This window comes from Hyperoodon ampullatus, assembly GCF_949752795.1.
Source record: "Hyperoodon ampullatus genome assembly, chromosome: 19".
Classification (NCBI taxonomy): Eukaryota; Metazoa; Chordata; class Mammalia; order Artiodactyla; family Ziphiidae; genus Hyperoodon; species Hyperoodon ampullatus.
Window position 1 is genome coordinate 53,962,718 of NC_136932.1, and position 19,895 is coordinate 53,982,612.

General features: G+C 35.5%; 1 protein-coding gene across 1 annotated transcript in view; it reads right to left on the reverse strand.

Annotated features, from left to right (window-relative positions):
* Positions 1-19,895, reverse strand: part of MED13 (mediator complex subunit 13) — a gene marked incomplete at both ends in the record, with an annotated part of 93,264 nt that overhangs the window by 24,323 nt on the left and 49,046 nt on the right. Inside the window, 8 exons of the mRNA XM_079725694.1 lie at positions 2,182-2,343; positions 9,701-10,617; positions 11,341-11,537; positions 11,818-12,032; positions 12,165-12,255; positions 14,444-14,565; positions 16,630-16,711; positions 17,720-17,933. Of these exons, the coding sequence (XP_079581820.1) occupies positions 2,182-2,343; positions 9,701-10,617; positions 11,341-11,537; positions 11,818-12,032; positions 12,165-12,255; positions 14,444-14,565; positions 16,630-16,711; positions 17,720-17,933 (2,000 nt within the window). The remainder of the gene's footprint in view (positions 1-2,181; positions 2,344-9,700; positions 10,618-11,340; positions 11,538-11,817; positions 12,033-12,164; positions 12,256-14,443; positions 14,566-16,629; positions 16,712-17,719; positions 17,934-19,895) is intronic.

The window sequence follows — 19,895 nt, forward strand, 5'->3', positions numbered from 1 at the left end:
TATACACATGCCTTAAGCCAGGGATTGTGTGCATTCTAGAATAGCTGTAATGATAATGATGCAAACAATGTATATATCCATAAACAGTAGACTGGTAAAATAACATATGTATAGAACAATGGAATATATGCAGCCATTAAAAAAAAAAAAGCTCCTATGTACTGAACAGGAAGGTGCAGAACTCTGTGTGTGTCTACTATTTGGGCTTCAAAAAGAACGTAAAAATACTATAACAATAAATGCTGGAGAGGGTGTGGAGAAGAGGGAACCCTCCTACACCGTTGGTGGGAATGTAAATTGGTACAACCACTATGGAGAACAGTATGGAGGTTCCTTAAACAGAACTACCATATGATCCAGCAATCCCACTCCTGGGCATATATCTGGAGGAAACCATAATCTGGAAGGATACATGCACCCCAATGTTCACTGCAGCACTATTTACAATAGTCAAGACATGGAAGCAACCTAAATGTCCATCGACAAAGGAATGGATAAAGAAGATACAGCACGTATGTAAAATGGAATATTACTCAGCTATTAAAAAAAAGAATGAAATAATGCCATTTGAATCAACATGGATGGACCTAGAGATTATCATACTAAGTAAGTCAGAGAAAGACAAATATATGATATCACTCATATGTGGAATCCAATTAAAAAAAAAAAACATGGAAATGAACTTATTCACAAAACAGAAACAGACCTACAAATATAGAAAAAAAACTTATGGTTACCAAAGGGGAAATGTGGCGGGGAGGGATAAATCAGGAGCTTGGGATGAACATACACACGCACTACTAGTATATAAAATAGACAGCCAACAAGGACCTACTGTATAGCACAGGAAACCCTACTCAATATTCCGTGACGATCTATATGAGAAAAGAAACTAAAAAGGAATGAATGTATGTATATGTATAACTGAATCACTTTGCTGTACACCTGAAACTAACACAACATTGTAAATCAACTATACTCCAATAAAATTGAAACATTTTTTAAAAAGTAGAATACATATATAAAAATACTATAATTAAACTGCATTTTTCACTGAATATCAAGTTTTTTAAAATGAAATTTGAATTATTCAGCCATTAATAAAAGGAGGAAAAGGAAAATATGAGCAAATCATCTACTACTTCTGTACATAATGCATTCTAAAACCATGCAAAAAAAGTCAAGGACGTCAGAATAAAAACTATTATTCCACATATATTTTAAAAGTTCCAATTACATCCCACCTTTCAGAGACACTCTTTTTTGTTTTTTGGGGTTTTTTAAAATTTTATTTATTTTTGGCTGTGTTGGGTCTTCATTGCTGAGCGTGGGCTTTCTCTAGTTGCGGCGAGTGGGGGCTACTCTTCGTTGCGGTGCGTGGGCTTTTCATTGCAGTGGCTTCTCTTGCTGCGTAGCACAGGCTCTAGGTGTGTGGGCTTCAGTAGTTGCAGCACTCAGGCTCAGCAGTTGTGGCTCGTGGGCTCTAGAGCACAGGCTCAGTAGTTGTGGTGCATGGGCTTAGTTGCTCCGCAGCATGTGGGATCTTCCCGGACCAGGGATCAAACCTGCGTCCCCTGCATTGGCAGGCGGATTCTTAACCACTGCACCACCAGGGAAGTCCCCAATCTTTTTTGGGTTTTTTTCCCCAGAGATAATCTTCAACAGATAGTTCAAGCATTTTGAATGTTCCTTCCATTACAGTTGACCATAAATCTACTATTTACCATACTGAGAGTACTCATTTGCTACTCTTGTCACAACTGGCAAATTTCTGTCTTTGTTCTTTTTCTTTTTTTTTTAAATGAAGACCTTGGGGCCTTTTATCACTAGTATTACCCTCTCTTTTTTACCCCATTTTTCATTCAATTTTGTAAAATAGTAACTTACAAGAAAAGTCGTGTTTCAGTCTTTATTTGGCAGTATGATTCTTTCTTCACACAAAATCTTACTGGTCAGTAAAATATGTAAAAACAAGCTGTTCTTTCTGAAGTGGGATTGGAGAACCCAGTAAAGTGAATGCTGAAAACGTTCAAAGTAAGGAAGGCTAAGATTGACCACACTGGCCTTACGTCAAGCATATGCCACCAAAATATTTAAAGATAAATGTGCTTATTAAAGTTGGGCAAAGAAACTGAGAAATGATATAAAATAAGTCAATACACATTACTATAAATTACTTACCATAAGAGCCTCGGCCAGCCATCTTATGAAATTGTTGCCAAGTGAGAGGACCTTGAACCCCCCAAGGCCTTACTGTTCTTTTTTTCTGAATAGCATCCTGAAGAACTGGCTGAAGAGATAGAAGCATTCGAAGTATATCTTGTGAGCACTGCATACTCACATCTACAACCATTAAAAAAAAAAAAAAAAAAGAATAAGAATTGCTATTGTCAACACAAAAATTTTTATGATAACAAGACACCTGGGGAAGTTTAGCTCTTCATCACCAAGATTAAGCATCTGCTTGTGTAGAGAACTATAGCAAGTTCTATCTAAAGTGATCTGTAGAAATGGTTTTTCTAGGTATTTAAAACCAAGAAGAGACAATAAAAGTTATTGTAACTCGTCTTCATAAAAAGTCATTCATTAGCTCATTGATCAATTTATAAATTAATCAAATAAATTTCTTCCTTTTTGCATTTATTTTGGTTGTTTTATCTATTTATTTATTTAGACTGTGCAGCTCAGCACGCAGGATCTTAGTTCCCCTACCAGGGATCAAACCCGTGCCCCCTGCAGTGGAAGCGCAGAGTCTTAACCACTGGACTGCCAGGGAAGTCCCTATTTTGGTTGTTTTTGGTGCTTATAGGTATCTTACTAGAAAGAACTTTGCCTCACACAGAAATGAGTTATAAATTATGCACCTTCATTACCACCACTTTGGTAAAATGACCAGATGGACAAGACTGGTTACAATGATTAAAGCTTAACTTGTGAAAAATAGTAGACTGTAACAACTCTGAAGTATACAACTTGTACAGTAACAGATAAACTTGTTCATACTGCTAAAAAGTGTGGTAATATCCGAAGATATTTTATTAACCTAGACGTAATAGATTTACAGATTGTCAGATTATTATGACCTACATTTCTGACCAACTATCAGGATGGATATGGAGGGTGTTGCTCTTAAATGTCAAATGGCTTTTTAAAAAACCATGAAATATTACTGATATAAGTAATCTGTCCCTCCATTATGGTTCAGCTGTATCATTAAACCTGTTTGAGCACTCTGTTATGTTAAATCATTCAACTTTAATTATTATTATTATTGCCTAATTTATTTCTTGTTTTAATTCCCTATATCTAAATAGTATACAGAATCAGAAATAATTTAATTTCAGATATACTGCTTAATCACTACTATGTTTAAATAAACTATTATATACATAATAGAATACTAGTCATTAAAAGTGATAACAGAGCTATTTGGAATGGACTAATGACTAATACACTAATAAATAAAAAAACAGGTTTTAAAACTATCTATGGAAGATAATTTTACACAAATAGAACTATGTGTATTCATATGTGAGTATTTACATAAAAGCTAGAAAAAGTTGTCACTGGCTAAGGTTGTTTATCATAATCAAATGGGGAACTTTAAAAAAACATATACACAGAGCTTACCCTGAGAAATTCTGATCTGAGTGAAGCTCAGGAAACTACAGTTTGATTTTAATTCAGAGAGATTCCCATAGATACTCTTTCATTCTTAAAAAATATATATTTAATGAAGACCTACTACGGGTCAGGAATTATGCTATTAGCTGCTGGGAATACTGTGTAAATAAATTCTTATTCATGTCTTCAGGGATCTTACAATCTTGTGGAGGAGAATGCATGAAAAATAATATAATTGTATATTATGACAAGTGCCAGGTCTCTATGGTGAGATCTGGTGGAAAGCAATGGTTTTTTAGAATATATAATGATTTTTAAGAGTGATCATGAAGGACAGATATATAGATCAATAGAAGTAAACATCCAGAAATAAAACTTCACATTTACAGTCAACTGATTTTTTTTTTTTTTTTTTTTTGCGGTACACAGGCCTCTCACTGCTGTGGCCTCTCCCGTTGCGGAGCACAGGCTCCGGACGCGCAGGCTCAGCGGCCATGGCTCATGGGCCCAGCTGCTCCGCGGCATGTGGGATCCTCCTGGACCGGGGCACGAACCCGTGTCCCCTGCATCGGCAGGCGGACTCTCAACCACTGCGCCACCAGGGAAGCCCTACAGTCAACTGATTTTTGACAAAGGTGCCAAGACAATTTAATGGGGAAAGATAACCTTTTCAACAAATGGTTCTAGGACAACTGGATATCCACATGCAAAGGAATGAATTTGGAATCCCTTCCTTATGTTATATACAAAAGTTAATTCAGAATGGATTATAGAGCTAAATATAAGTGCTAAAACTATAAAACTCTTAGAAAAAAACACAGAAGTAAATCTTCATGACTTAGGATTAGGTAAAGCCTTTTTAGACATGAAACCAAAAGTACAAACAACAAAATAGAATAATACACTGAACTTCATCAGAATTAAAAACTTTTCTGCTTCAAATGATACCATCAAGAAAGTGAAAAGACAACCCAGAGAACAGGAGAAAATATGTGCAAATCATAATCTGATAAGGAACTTGTATCCAGAAGATATAAAGAACACTTATAACTCAATAATGAAAAGACAAAAAACCTAATTTAAAAATGGGCAAAGTATCTGAAAAGACATTTCTCCAAAGAAGAAAGAGAAATGGGCAATAAGCACATGAAAAGATGCTCAACTTCATTAGTCATTAGGCAAATGCAAATTAAAACCACAATAAGATAATACTTCACAACCCAGTAAGATGATTATAATAATAAAACACACAAGGACAAGTCTTAATTAGGATATGGAAAAAGTGGAACCCTCACACATTGCTGATGAGAATGTAAAATGGTGCAGCTGCTTTAGAAAATAGTCCTGCAGTTCCTCAAAAGGTAAAACAGAGTTATCAAGTCCACCCAAGAGTAATAAAAACGTATGTTTACACAAAAACTGGTACACATATGTTCACAGTACCATTATTCATATCAGCCAAAGAGTGGAAACAGTCCAAATGTCCATGAACAGACGAATGGGTAAATAAATTGTGGGATGCTCATAAATGGAATATTATTTGGCAATAAAAACAAGTGAAGTACTAACACATGCTACAACATGGATAAATATTGAAAACATTATTCTAAGAAAAAGAAGTCAGTCACAAAAGACCATATAGGATATGATTTTATTTATATGAAATATATAAAAGAGGCAAATCTACAGAGACAGAAAGTACACTGGTGGTTGCCTAGTGCTGGGAGGGAGTGGTTGGAGGAAAATGGGGAGTGATTGCTAATAAACATGGGATTCCTTTTGTGGATGATGAAAATGTTCTAAAATTGATTGTGGTGATGGCTACACAACTCTGTGAATACTAAAAACCATTCAATTGTACACTTTAAATGAATTGTATGGTGTGTCAATAAAGTTGCTTAAAAATGAGTGATCATGGAGTGGTGTAATGATGGGGATGGGCAAAAATTGGGGGCAATCTTTACTTCTACTTTTCTGTATTGTTTAGATTCTTAACTTTCTTTTCAGCAAATATGTGTTTTTTATAATTGGAAAAAAGCTTTTTCTATCTTGAGAAAAATAAACATTACCACTAAATTATACAAACTACAGTTTGTAGACTTTTAATTCCTTCAAACAAACATTTCAACACCTTGGACATCTATATGCCAGGCACTGTTCTAGGTACTTGGACACATCAACACACAAACAAAATAGACAAAAACCCTTTCTCTTAAACAGAACTTGCATAGGCTGAACTTAATGGAGAGATAATTAATCAATATATTATACAGTATATTAGAAGGTAATAAGCAAACACTACGGGAAAAATAAAAAGGAGCACGACAGAGAAGATGACTTCCGACACAATGTAAAAGGACAAGAGAGCCACCCAGGTAAACACCTGGAGGAACAGTGTCCCAGGCAGAGGAAACAATCAGGGCAAAGGTCCTAACACAGGAGCTTGGTACCATTTGACGAAGCTGTTATAATTTAATGCGAAAGTATTCCAATATTGCCCATTTAGGTTTTGCAGCATTATTTGTTTTAATGTTGAAATTTTAAATTGAAATATAAAGATATTTCTTTTTTGTTTTGAATTATTTTCTCAATATAAATTCTTAGGATGAAATTCATCTTTATGGCGGCAGAGTAATCTGTTTACATCAATCTTTATTGTTATAGAAAAAATGCACACAAGGTTAACAGCTCAATATTTTCTATTACTTGGCAAATAAGTTGGATTTTTTTTTTGAGGGTATAATTGACATAACATTATATTAGTTTTAGGTGTACTAAGTGATGATTTGTTATTTGTATATACTGTAAAATGATCACCACAGTAAGTCCAGCTAACATCCATCATCATACACAGTTACAAAATTTTTTTTTTTTGTGACAACTTTCAAGATGAGTTGGATCTTAAAAACAAATAATAATAATAAAAATAAACAGAATACCACTAATGCTACTGCTGCTGCTATTACTACTGCTGTTACTACTGGTAATATTTGAGTACTTTGTGCCAGGCACTGGTCTGTTTTATATGTATTAGCTCATTTGATCCTCTAACACCGAGGTAAATACTATTATTGACACTATCTCAAGAAACTGAGACAGAGTTTAAATAACTTGCCCAAGGTCATAGTATACAGTGATGGAGCCATGTTTCAAACCCAAGTAGTCGGTTCCACAGCCTATGTTCTTTTTTTATTTTTGGGCGGTACGCGGGCCTCTCACTGTTGTGGCCTCTCCCGTTGCGGAGCACAGGCTCCGGACGCGCAGGCTCAGCGGCCATGGCTCATGGGCCCAGCTGCTCCGCAGCATGTGGGATCTTCCCGGACCGGGGCACGAACCCGTGTCCCCTGCATCGGCAGGCAGACTCTCAACCACTGCGCCACCAGGGAAGCCCGGTTCCACAGCCTATGTTCTTAACTACTATCTATGGCTGAAAATAATCCTGCCCTTTTTTTGAAAATCTATGACATTTATTTATACCCTTTTCTTTAAAAATTTGATCCCTGAGTATAGTGAGTTTGATGAATCATCAAACTATTATCATGAACAAAATGTAACCACTGGTCCATGCATAGCCTCATCTTATTCACAAATTTTCTTAATAATATTATAAACAACTACGATCTCACTGCCCAAGAAGTAGAATATTACCCAATCTTATTAAGTGCTTCTCCCTATCCTATCCCTCAGTTTTTAAGAATTAACCACCATCCTGAATTTTATGTGCATCTAGAAAATACATGTAGTTTTGCCTGTTTTGGAACTTTATGAAAAAATATCTCACTATATACAATCTTCTGGGACTTGTTCCCTCTCCCTCCCCTCAAAACTTTTACCAAGATTCATCTGTTACAAGAGTTTTACTCATTTTCAGAGCTTATGTAACATTCTATCTGTACTATCATAATTATTATCCGTTCTCCTGTCAATGGGCATTTAGAGTATTTTTACTTCAACCCTGCATTAGTTTTAGTTCTCCAAGTCATCTATAAGCAATTTAAATATAGGATACCTTCATATCTCCCAGAATACCAAGCACACTGTTTTGCACATATGTCCAAAAATGGCTGGATCAGCAAATGACATAAGGAACCAAATCAAAGTTATTAAATGGCATATATCACCTAAGAACAAAAATTCTTAACAAAAACCACATTTTGAAGAAAGGCTAACTTTCTGCATAATTACCAAAAGTTAGGAAAACGTTAACGAGTGGTATACTGAGACATCTTTTTAGAAATATGTTTCCCAGTGGCTATGCTTGAAAAAAAAAACTAAATGATGACTTTAATGATGGCAGCTTCTATAAATTCAGTACTTATTATGTGCCAAGGATTGTGTTAAGCAGCTCGTATGTATTAACTCATTAGATCTTTATAACTACACACAAGTATTTGACATTGACGACATTTCTCTCCTTCTTCAAACATTTCCTATACTTAGCTACCAGCACAACACACTCCCTTGGTTTCTTCCTACCTCCTTTGTCTCCTATCCTGGATCCTCCTCTTCTCCCCCATCTCTAAATGTCAGTTCCATCCTTGGACTTCTCTATCTACAGTCACTCTCTAAGTTGTTTCATCCATCTCCATAGCTTGAAATACTGATAACTCATACACAATATTGTTTAACTTCTAGCCCCACCTACTCCTCCGAATTTAAAATTCGTTTCTCCAAGTAAGTACTTGACCTTCTCCCCCAGCTGTTCCCCTCCTCTATAGTTAGCACCATCATTCATCCATTCGCTCAAGCTATCCTTGATGCCTCATCTTTCCTTACATCAGCAAATCCTGTAGGTTCTATTTCCCAAATATGCCTAGAACCTACTACTCACATCTCTATTGCTTCCAATCTTGTCTAAGGTACTGTCATCTTTCACCTGAACTATTGTAACCGCCTCCTAACTGATCTATCTGCTTCTGCTCTCACCTTCACCACCCACAGCACAACAGCTAGAGTGATCTTTTAAAACAATAAACAGTAAAAGGATCATGTTACTTCTCTGCTCAAAACTGTCCTACAGCTTCCCGTAACTCTTAGAATAAACTATAAAGGCCTTACTTACATGGTATGTAAGACCCTACGTGATTTTGGTGCTCGGCCATCTCTTAGCCTTCCAACTCCTACCAGTCTCCCCATCACTCAATTCATTCCAGCAACAGTGCCTCCTTACTGTTTCTCAAACATATTAGGCACACTACTCCCTCACAGTCTTTGCACTACCTGAAAACACTCTTCTCTCAGTTAGCCACACAGCTCACATTCCCCCACTCTATGTAGGTCTTTGCTCAAATGCTGTCCCTCAGTAATAGCTTCTCTAAACATACATCTAAAGTAGCATATTCTTGTCTTTTTCCACTCCTTTCCTCTGCTTTTCCTTCAAAGCACTTGTCGCTAACTGATATCATATAATTACTTATTTTTTTGTTTATTTTGTTATTTTGAGAATTACAGGCTCAAAAAGGGCAGGAAATATGTTTGTTTTAATACTGTACTTTGTAAAAGAACAGTGCCTGGCACATACTAGTTGCTCAATAAATAATGAGTGATAGAATGTTGAATAAATCAGACAACTAGTAATTTTCTGCTAATTAACATGTGCAAAGTATCTTTTATAGTCCGACGCAAGTACATAATTACAGACCTCTAATAACCATACTTTTGTTGGTGAAATTAAACTAAACTGCTAGGAAATTCTCCCTTTAAAAATATTCTTTTTTTTTTTTTTTTTTTTTTGCGGTACGCGGGCCTCTCACTGTTGTGGCCTCTCCCGTTGCGGAGCACAGGCTCCGGACACGCAAGCTCAGCGGCCATGGCTCACGGGCCCAGCTGCTCCGCGGCACGTGGCATCTTCCCGGACCGGGGCACGAACCCGTGTCCTGTGCATTGGCAGGCGGACTCTCAACCACTGCGCCACCAGGGAAGCCCTAAAAATATCATTCTTAAAGGAGTTTTAAGCCCAAATTTAAGTGTCTCTATCAGCTACATGGGAAACTGCCTTTAATACCTTTTCCTAAGAAAGAAAAGTCATACAACTAAATGAAAATAAAGAGAAAAATTATTCCATTAGCATACTTACCATTTCTTTTGGACCAGGGGTGTAAGCATGAACTTTTCACAAGTGCTTCATCAACTTTTCCCCCTGACATGTTATCCATGAACTGACGCCCATGTTCTAATGCAAGGTAGCAGTCATTGCAACAGTCCCGCTCTTCAACACGTACCCAGTTGTTAGTTACACCAATTTTGGGAAAAGGATCTTGGTCTGCAGCTCCAAAAGGTGAAAATAAATTAGTGCATTGATCTTGTAGCAACAATATCAGCTCATCAGGCAACTTTTCAGATTCCTTTAGTCCTCCATTAACATGTTCAGCAGAAGTAGCCCTGAGAGCTTCAAAACGTTTTTCTGCTTCTTTGCCACATTCTGTGTTGCGTCCTATGATATCTAGTTCATCTTCAAGAAATAATCCTGAATTGTTTCCAAATTTTCTGTTCATGACAGCACTGAAGCCACAGGTACACCTATACTGTGCTTCTTGCGTTGGATCTGGAATGTAAACTCCAACATCGGCACCCTTGATATTCATGTTGCAGACACAGATACAGCAACTATCAAAGTTACAGTCTTTAAACAAATTCATAACTGATTCTGAAAGAATGAGGTTTACATAAAGACTGTGTGCTTCAGGGATGGAAGGAACAGTTGCAGGTTCAACAGAATTAAGGGGTCTGCACGTGGATGGGGTGGAAGCTGGTGAATATAAGTCTGAATTTTCATATTTGACTGAACCTTGAGCACTAGCTGGTCCACCAGCTCCACGAGGAGTCCTTGGAGTCCTTGGAGTCCTTGGAGTTGGAAACCTAGGGGTAGATGGAGAAGGAAGAATTCCTGCTCCACTGTTACTAGGAGGTGCACTGCTAGGAGGCATCCCAAAAGAAGCATGAGTTTGAGGTGTATAAGCAGGGCCATATTCTTGATCCATAGTACTTCCATCACTAGTGTCACCAGGGCAAAAGAGAACCAAAAACACGCATAAAGGAACATATTAGTAATGTGAAATACAACTAAAAATGTCCCAAATGTTTTTCAATAACACCAAAAATTATAAAAATACGATTAGCGCAAAAATTACAAGTACAATTAAAATGTATTTTTGGTTAGTACATCCACTCTAGGTGATTGTTGTGGGGTGAGGCCCAACTAACTAGTTCCATTATAAATAAAATTTGTATACACTCTTCCACACCTAGACATCCACAATTACTATCTATATGTGTCTTGTACTACAAATACCCATATTTCATTGATTCTAAGATGCCACTGTTTAAAAAAAACAAACCAATTTTAGAGATATTTATGTGTAAAAAAAGGACAATGGCAATTCTAAGATGTTACGAATTATAAGACACCCCAATTTCAGAGATACTTAAATATAAAAAGTGTGTGAAATACGGCAAATGTACAAATGAGAGTGATTAGAATTTCAGACCAAAATAAAAGGTGCTTCCAAAGACAAAGTTTATTGGTCTTAAGTGTTTCAATACTTTAACCATACCGAACAAACACCATTATAAGCTATTAATCAGAAAATGATTTTTAGAATTTTCAAAAACCAGTATCTTTTTTCCAGGTACCAACATACTAGGTGCTTCTATGAAAAAAATTAAAGCTATATAAGCATTCATATACTATACCAATACTATATATTTAAATCATACCCCTCTTTGATGAATGGCATTGTAGGCCCTGAAGGAAGCAATTCCAATTTTCCAACAGTCCAACTCTGACGGTAAATACACTCTTCTGGCAATTTGATAGTAGGCAGACACTGGCTTGGTAGAGTTTTTAGAGGTGCAAACATGGAACATCCCACTAGAACTTGACAATTTTCAGGCTTATAGACATAAGAAAAATCCTACAATATAAAGACCATGACTTTTAGCATCTTATTTTCCAAGGGAAAAAAAAACAACAAACTGACTCTAGCCCTTTCTTCCTGTCTTTAAACAAAATAATACAATGTAAATGTAATTCTACTCTTTTCTTAAATGCATTCTTAATAGTGTCACCATAATTCAAATTTGTTAATAACAAAATTAGAATCACTAAGAAAGGATTTTTGAATCTAGGAATAAACTAATTCTATACAAAAATATAGGAAGTGAATTATTTTTCTAGAAAAATAAAATACTTACTTTAATTTCAGAAGGTTTTGGGCTACAGAATCCTTCATCAACCTCAATTTTGAACTGTGCTCCTATACTAGAACTATTTCCTTCTAGAACAGTTCCTCCAGGTGTTGTATCCATACTACCATATTCTTTATTATTCATATTCATTGGGGAAAATCCCATAATATGTTGTTCCAATGATGGTGGTGTAGGATACATTTTATGAAGATCTGCAGTGCCTATATTTAATAAAACACACATTTTAACATAAGACTAAAAAGAAGTTACTCTGTGCTTAAAACAAAGCGGTGGGGAACTTTGTTGAGATTAAGTTTGCAGATTTATCTGGAACACAGATTTGGGAAGCTTACTTATGCAAGATAATGGGTCCAGATTTCCTGTCTTTGATTCCTTGCAGCTGGATTTATCATCTGATCCATTCGCCGATTTTTTAGATCCAGGCTATTAAAAAACACACACACACACATATTGTTCTGAAATTTAAATCCAATGTGATCAAGATAGTAATCGTTCAGATGTAACTTGAAAGTAGAGCCCATTTGTGCTAGAGCCAAATATATACAAATACAATTTAAAGATACAAAATAATTTAAAGACATGAAACACATTTTAGGTAATCAATGACCCAGATTAGTTTTTCTACTGATTTGATAATGCTCCAAATAACAGAAGAAAAAGTTCCTTCAAGAAAATGACCAATACTTTCAAAATACATAGAACAACCTATTACTTAAAACCTATTAAAAAAAAAAAAAGTAAGAAAACATACTATGAGCGTTTGTAATTAACATCAGAATTGCCTCTTAGTAAAAGATACTCATAAAGCATTTGTCCCTTTAAATAAAAGACATTAAAGATTCCTATATAATCAATCACCCCTCCAAAGTCTTGTTTACACTTTTACCTTGTTTAATAATCTTCTTGCCCTGCAAAAACGCTACAACAGGTAAAACTAAGCAAAACTTCAGAAAGATCTCATACGACAAAGCAATAGGATGCCTAACTAAAGGTAAGTTTTAATACATTGAACAAAACAAGTTTTAGAATCTCTAATCTGTCACCGGTGTTGTCAGAGCTGACAACTTGGTTCCTTGTCTCCTGTTAGCCACCTTGTCTTAGATATGTAGACTGAGCTCTGATTACAACCTTTGACCTCAGAAGAGCCACTGCTGATATGTGAATGGTAGAGAGAGAAAGTACAAAAGTATCAAAGTATTCAGGGATATATTCACCTAAAATATACTATATTATGGGATGTGGAGTAAAAGTTTATGTATAGTGATATCTGCTTTATGTCACTTAATTGAAGAGACCAAATGTACTATAGAAGTTTCGAAGCTACCTTTATGCAGATGAAAAAGGAATTCCCTTTTTTAATGCAGCACCCAATTCATTAATTTGCCAGAGACTTGACATTCTAGGGAATCTCATTTTAAGCTTTAATTTCTTTTATCTTCACCTTTCTCTGCAAATGGGTGTTAAAGATTAAGTATCACTTTTTCTTCCTCTTTCATTATTATAGTATGTAGGTGTCTTATAATAATGGCTGTGAAGCCAAACAAATTCAAAAGAAGTGGTATTCCTTAACAAATTGACATGGCATATAACTTTACTGTTAATTACTTATTATTCTCTAATTGAGTCAATTTTTCGGTCATTTCTAAAACTAGAGGATCAAAGATTAGGTTAATAATTCTGCTTCCTCGAAATTGAGTCATTTGTTGAGACGTGGATGCATCTAGAGACTGTCATACAGAGTGAAGTAAGTCAGAAAGAGAAAAACAAATATCGTATATTAACACGTGTATGTGGAACCTAGAAAAATGGTACAGATGAACTGGTTTGCAGGGCAGAAGCTGAGACACAGATGTAGAGAAGAAACATGGACACCAAGGGGGGAAAACCACGGTGGGGTGGGGATGGTGGTGTGCTGAATTGGGCGATTGGGACTGACATGTATACACTGATGTGTATAAAATTGATGACTAATAATAACCTGCAGTACAAACAAACAAACAAAAAACAACTAATACTAAACTTTCTTTGGGTTATTTGTATGGAAGTATGTTAATATAAATGTTTCAGACATTACATGAAATTTCTAACAATCTTATATGTTCTGGTATAATGTTATAAGTCATAATTCTAGTTATTAAAAAAAATAATAATTCTGTTTCGTAAGGACTAGAGAAAAAGAATATATGGAGAGCTCAAATTAAGCTTAATTATACATGTCCTTCAAAGACAAAACATAAAGAAAAAAAACCCTCAAAGTTTATATCAAGAATGCTCAAAGTTTATAGGTGACATTATATCAAGAATGCTCAGGGAATTCCCTGGCGGTCCAGTGGTTAGGACTCTGTGCTTTCACTGCCGAGGGCCCGGGTTCAATCCCTGGTCGGGATTCTGCAAGCCAGGCGGTGCAGCCAAAAAAAACAAAAAACAAAAACAAAAAAGGCTCAAGCATGAGGTTAAAAAAGGACACCAATTAAAGAAATTTTGTTCCAAAATATTTCCTATTGTTCAGGGCTAAAACACAGTATTCAAGTCACATATCACTTCTGAAAAATAAACTTATATAAAATCAAGGAAAACAAATTATAATTGTAATCATTAATAGGATACTCACTGTCAGTTCATCTTCATCAGAATTAAAAAGATTATCAAGGTCAGTATAAGAGACAGCCAGGTCTGAGTCATAAATCAAACTGGTTGATGGAGGACGGGCATGATTAGTAGGGCGTGGAGCATCTACATATGTCAACCAGAAAAACAAAATCAAAAATTCTACTACTGACCAAATGAGTATTATTCTATTTATTTAAGCTAGACATGTAACTTTATAAGGGTGTTATGCAATAAGAAATGGTGACTTGTTTAAAATTTAGACATTTTGTTTCATAGAAATAAAGTTTTAAATATAGTCATACCTTCCCCAGGAAGCTCACCAAAGGCTATGTAATCCATAACATAGCTAAGTAATCTACATTAATAATGTGTCAAATAAAAATATAAACACTATCAGGACAAGGGAATTAAACACACACATTAACTTTTCTATCTTCCTAAAATATAAAGGAAGCACAGAATAATTAAGTTATCTGGCTCTTGAGTCAGACAGACTATTAATTTGAATCCCAACTCCAACACTAACAGTATGACAAGAATTAAATGTGATAGAATGTAGATAAAGCACTTTTGCCCAGTGCCAGCCAGGCACTTAAGTACTCACTTAAGTACTCACTTAAGTACCTCTTAGTTAAGTTTCATTTCAGTTCTAAAATTTTATTTTCCTTTTTTTTTCCCCCCCCAGTTTTAGGGAAAAAAATGACTACTTTAGAAAAAATAAAAATACAAAGGAAAGTTAAATTCCTCTTACATTCCCACACAAGAAAGAAAAAAAAAGCAGTTTGGTGTATAAACCTTCCAAAGCATCCTCAGAATGGTTAAACAACTTGAAATAGCCCTCCCTTTTCAGAAAGGTGAAAGTCACTTTCCAAGTGCCTCTGCACATTGTCCTAAAGATTCACTAAAGCAGTAGTTCTGAAATTTTTAGTGTGTAAAAATCATCTAGGATATTTATTAAAAACCAAGATTTCCCAGTTTCACCTCAAAACATGCTCCAGAATGTGGCAGATGGTCCACATTTTGAGAAAGCCACACCACAGGGACAATTACACATTTCCTATATCCTAGGGTAGGTAAACAGGCTAAAAAAACCCAAATTGTTAACTCACTTTAAGCTACTTAGAACCACTGACAACTAAATTTATTTAATGAAAGACCATCTCTTCCTTATTCAGATGGACTTTTTTCTTATTCCTGTTTATGGTTGCACAGAGCCTGACTGACCTTCTCTATTTATTCCAAATACTAAAACCAAACTTTGCCCCTAAAAAGTTACCAAAGGACATAACAAAGGACAACTACTTCTGCCTCGATCAAAAATTAAATAGATCTTGTAAAAGAACTAATATATCATATCTCTCTATTCTATTCACAAGTAGCACAAATCAGACACTTTCAAAGTGGAGTCTTCACCACTATCTCCAGTGCCGAGAACAATGCCTACACATAACATGTGCTCAATAAATATTTGTTACATTAATGACCTCAATAACAACTCTTCTAACTTGGGGAGACGGGGAGAAAAGGACAACCAAAGTACAGTAAAGTCTAATTCGTAAATGGAGTCTTTAGATCTGAGAGAGATCTCAGGCGATGATCTCATCCTATCTCCTCATTTGACAGCTGAAAATTATTTTTATTTGTTAAAAAAGGAGGGACTTCCCTAGTGGCACAGTGGTTAAGAATCTGCCTGCCAATGCAAGGGACACGGGTTCGATTCCTGGTCCGGGAAGATCCCACATGCTGCAGAGCAACTAAGCCCGTGCGCCACAACTACTGAGCCCGCGTGCCACAACTACTGAAGCCCAAGCACCTAGAGCCCGTGCTTGACAACAGAGAAGCCACCACATTGAGAGGCCTGTGTGCCGCAATGAGGAGTAGCCCCCACTCACCGCAACTAGAAAAAGCCCACGCACAGCAATGAAGACCCAAGGAAGCCAAAAATAAAAATAAATTAAAAAAAAAAAAAAAGGAAAGAAGTTCCAACAATTCAAAACAGAATTTCTATCACCTAAACTTGCTTCTCCCAGTACAAGATAAACAATAAATCCATCATTTTAAGATAGGTCCCTTTCTATGAAACATATGAATTATGCAAAAAGGAACACTAAAAGTCCAACAATGTCAGATTACTTTGGAGTGACAATCCTGGAATGCAGTATTTTAATTAGAAAATTAAAGTTTTACCTTGCTTGATAGAGGGACTAAATAATGACATAGCATCTTCTTCATGTGATAACACTGTTACACTAGATGGCACATCTTCTACCTGCATACAATATTACATATTAGACTGAAATACATATTTTACCAATAATAAAATATACCAACTATTGAGTAGCTATGTATCAAGCATTCTGCTGGGTGTAGTACAGACATCGATAACTCTCACAACTAACCTATATGATAAGGAAGTAGTACACTCATTTTACAGACAAAAAATAGTTCTAAAGATAACCCAGGAAACACAGCTGATAAGTAGTGGAGCTGGGATTTCAACCTAAATCTGCCAAATTCCGAAGTCCATGTTCTTTCTACAATACCTACTGCCTTCCCAGATACTACTGTTTTCACATTTACAGAAGAACAAAATGTCAAGTACCTGGCACACAGTAAGGCTAAATAAAACTTTGTGAAATGAATTCTTTGTATTAAACATATTATTGGGTCCTTTTTGCAATTTTACAGTTTTCTTACAGCTTTCAATTTCCAATTTTGAACTTACGGCAAAATTCTTATCTAGCAGAGTTATCTTAATAGATTTCTCTGTCCTTAATAGATCCTCAAATATTTGATTTTTAAAATTTTAATCAAGTAAGTATTTGTACCTCTCACACTTTATTCTCATAACATTTTACTTTCAGGGGCACTATAGATTCTTGATTCACATATTCAAAATATCATGTATTTTATAAACTCAGCGATGTGCATTTTACTGCATTTTTGAAAACTGGTAATTCATTTACAGCATAGTTTAACTCAGAATCAAAACAGTTCGTCTACCTAAATGTCCTGATTTCAATATAACAGAAATTAATGCACTCTTTCTCCAACCTCAAAACTTATACAACAATAAAGATCTTTTCATTATCAGAGACCAGCTGTAATTGCAAGCCCATACAAGCTCTTAAATTGTGTACAATGTGCCTGATTTACCTATTTTTTAAAAATGTTTTTTTAAGTTAAAATGATAAATTTTTTTTCCCCAAATACAAGTGTGGTACTATATGCAGAGCTACAGATCACTGACACTTTGGTGTACTTTGATTTCTCTTACCTTGTGTTTTTTTCCAGCTTCTCTCTCATTATTTTGTCTGTCTTTCTTATCAGGAAAAAGGAATTCCTCATCTCCTTCAACAAATGCATATGGATCAATTTTAGGTTCTTGTTCTGAATCAGATGCTATTGCTGAAAGATACTGATTTTTAATTTGATATTGCTGCACTAATTCATCAGAAACTTTTAAAGGTTTTTTACATTGCACCATTAACCTGCATAAAAAAATAAAAACAGAAAATTAATCATCTTCTCCATAAAAGTATAACAAATTTCCAAAATGACTTAAGTATCATAAACTTTTTAGAATTATTAAAAAAAACATTTAAAGATGATCTAATTTACAATCCTTCATTTTACAAATGAAAAAACTGAGGCATAGAAAGGTTATGTGATTTACTGAAGTATCAAATTTAGCAATAGAGAAATGGAGCTAAAATCCTGGTCTCATAGTCTTTCCACCAAAATGTGCTGTCTTTTGGTTATCCACTCTGTTCCCAAGTCCTCAATTGCATTAACTTGTCCAAATCCATTCACTTGACTGGGATTCAAATCTAAACTGTTCCAGCACAGAAACTCTCAAAATGTGGGCTATACAGTGAGACACTACTTTTATACAATTTATACCTTTATACAATGAAAGTGATTATCCTTTTCCTACTGCCATGAGTGGATATATTTTAAGTTTAAAAAACTTAAAGAGAATGACTTGTGTTTCATAAAAATAACATTATTACCATAAATCCAGCAAAACGTTTTACAGCGTCAAACAGAGTTTCGGCTCAAGTATCTCAGAGGTTTTTACTAATCACATTGGAAAATCAATTATTAGTCTTTTTGGTTCCACATGGTGAATGATAAATATGTTTATACTCCCCTAAAATATCCAATAAAATGACAAAGGACAACAGAACAGGCGAGAAGACAACACTGAAGTTAGAAAGATGAACTATTGGAAAGAGACCAGAAAAAGGTGAAATCTAAGGCTTAGAGAGGGAAGACAAAAGAAGCTGATCTGCACCACAGAACCCTCGAAATCATCAGGACTTTTACATCTCTGAAGACCAAGGTGCTTGGTGAGTGGGAATAGACAAATGATTCATTTTTGGTTTGTGTATGACACTTTTAGACTCCCAAATTCATGTTCTCTATGGTTTGCAAAGCTGAGATTCCCATGCTGCCATAATAATGGCAGCCAGGCTTCTAGTCAGATAATGCTCAAAATCCTGCAATGACTATTTTACCCTGAGTAAAAAACAAAGTCCTTATAATATCCTACCAAAGCTTTCCATGATGTCTCCTCTTTCCCCCCTCCAACTTCATCTTCTATTTTTCTACTCCTCCCTCTCTTACTCTTCTTCCAAGGTCTTCCTTGATATTCCTCAAACAGGTCAGACACACTTCTGGCTGTTCTCTTTGTCTGGAACATTCTTCCTCCAAATATCTGTATGGCCAACTCCCTCACTTCCTTCAAGTCTTTGTTTAAATGTCACCTTATCTACGAGATCTTATTTAAAATTGCAATATGTCCACTGCCTCAACACTGATCTCCCTTACCGGGCTCTGTTTTTCCCTCCATAGCATTTATCTCTTAATATACTATATAATTTGCTTATGTTCATGGTTGTCTGTCACTTCCACTAGACTATAAGCCTCTAAATGTCAGGGATCTTATCTTTATTTACTGAACTATCCCAAATGCCTAGAAGAGTGCCTGGCACATAATAGGTGTTAATAAATACCTGCTAAATTAATACATGAAATCTAAAAGCCACACAGGATTGAGATACTGTGTTTGCATTAATAATTCTAAAATACAGTATGTTGTACTTTGAAATAAATCATCTTTATTCATTAGGAAGTGATACTGCTGCCGCTACTTGTCTGTCCTGAGTATCAGAACAAAACAATCATAAGAGAAGTAAGGTTTGGAATCAATAAAGGTATTTGCTAGTTTATAAATTCTTTGAATGACAGAGATATCGTATCTTGTTAATCTATTCACCAATGTCCAGCACTAGAAGCACTCTATACCCTATAAACTAAGGTTGAAACAGAGGTCAGCAAAAGAATAATTGACATTTTCTAAACATGCTATCAAATATGATATATGTCACTGTTATTTCAATGTGCCTCAGATTTATTCCCCAACTAAAATCCCAAGTCTACAAAAACTT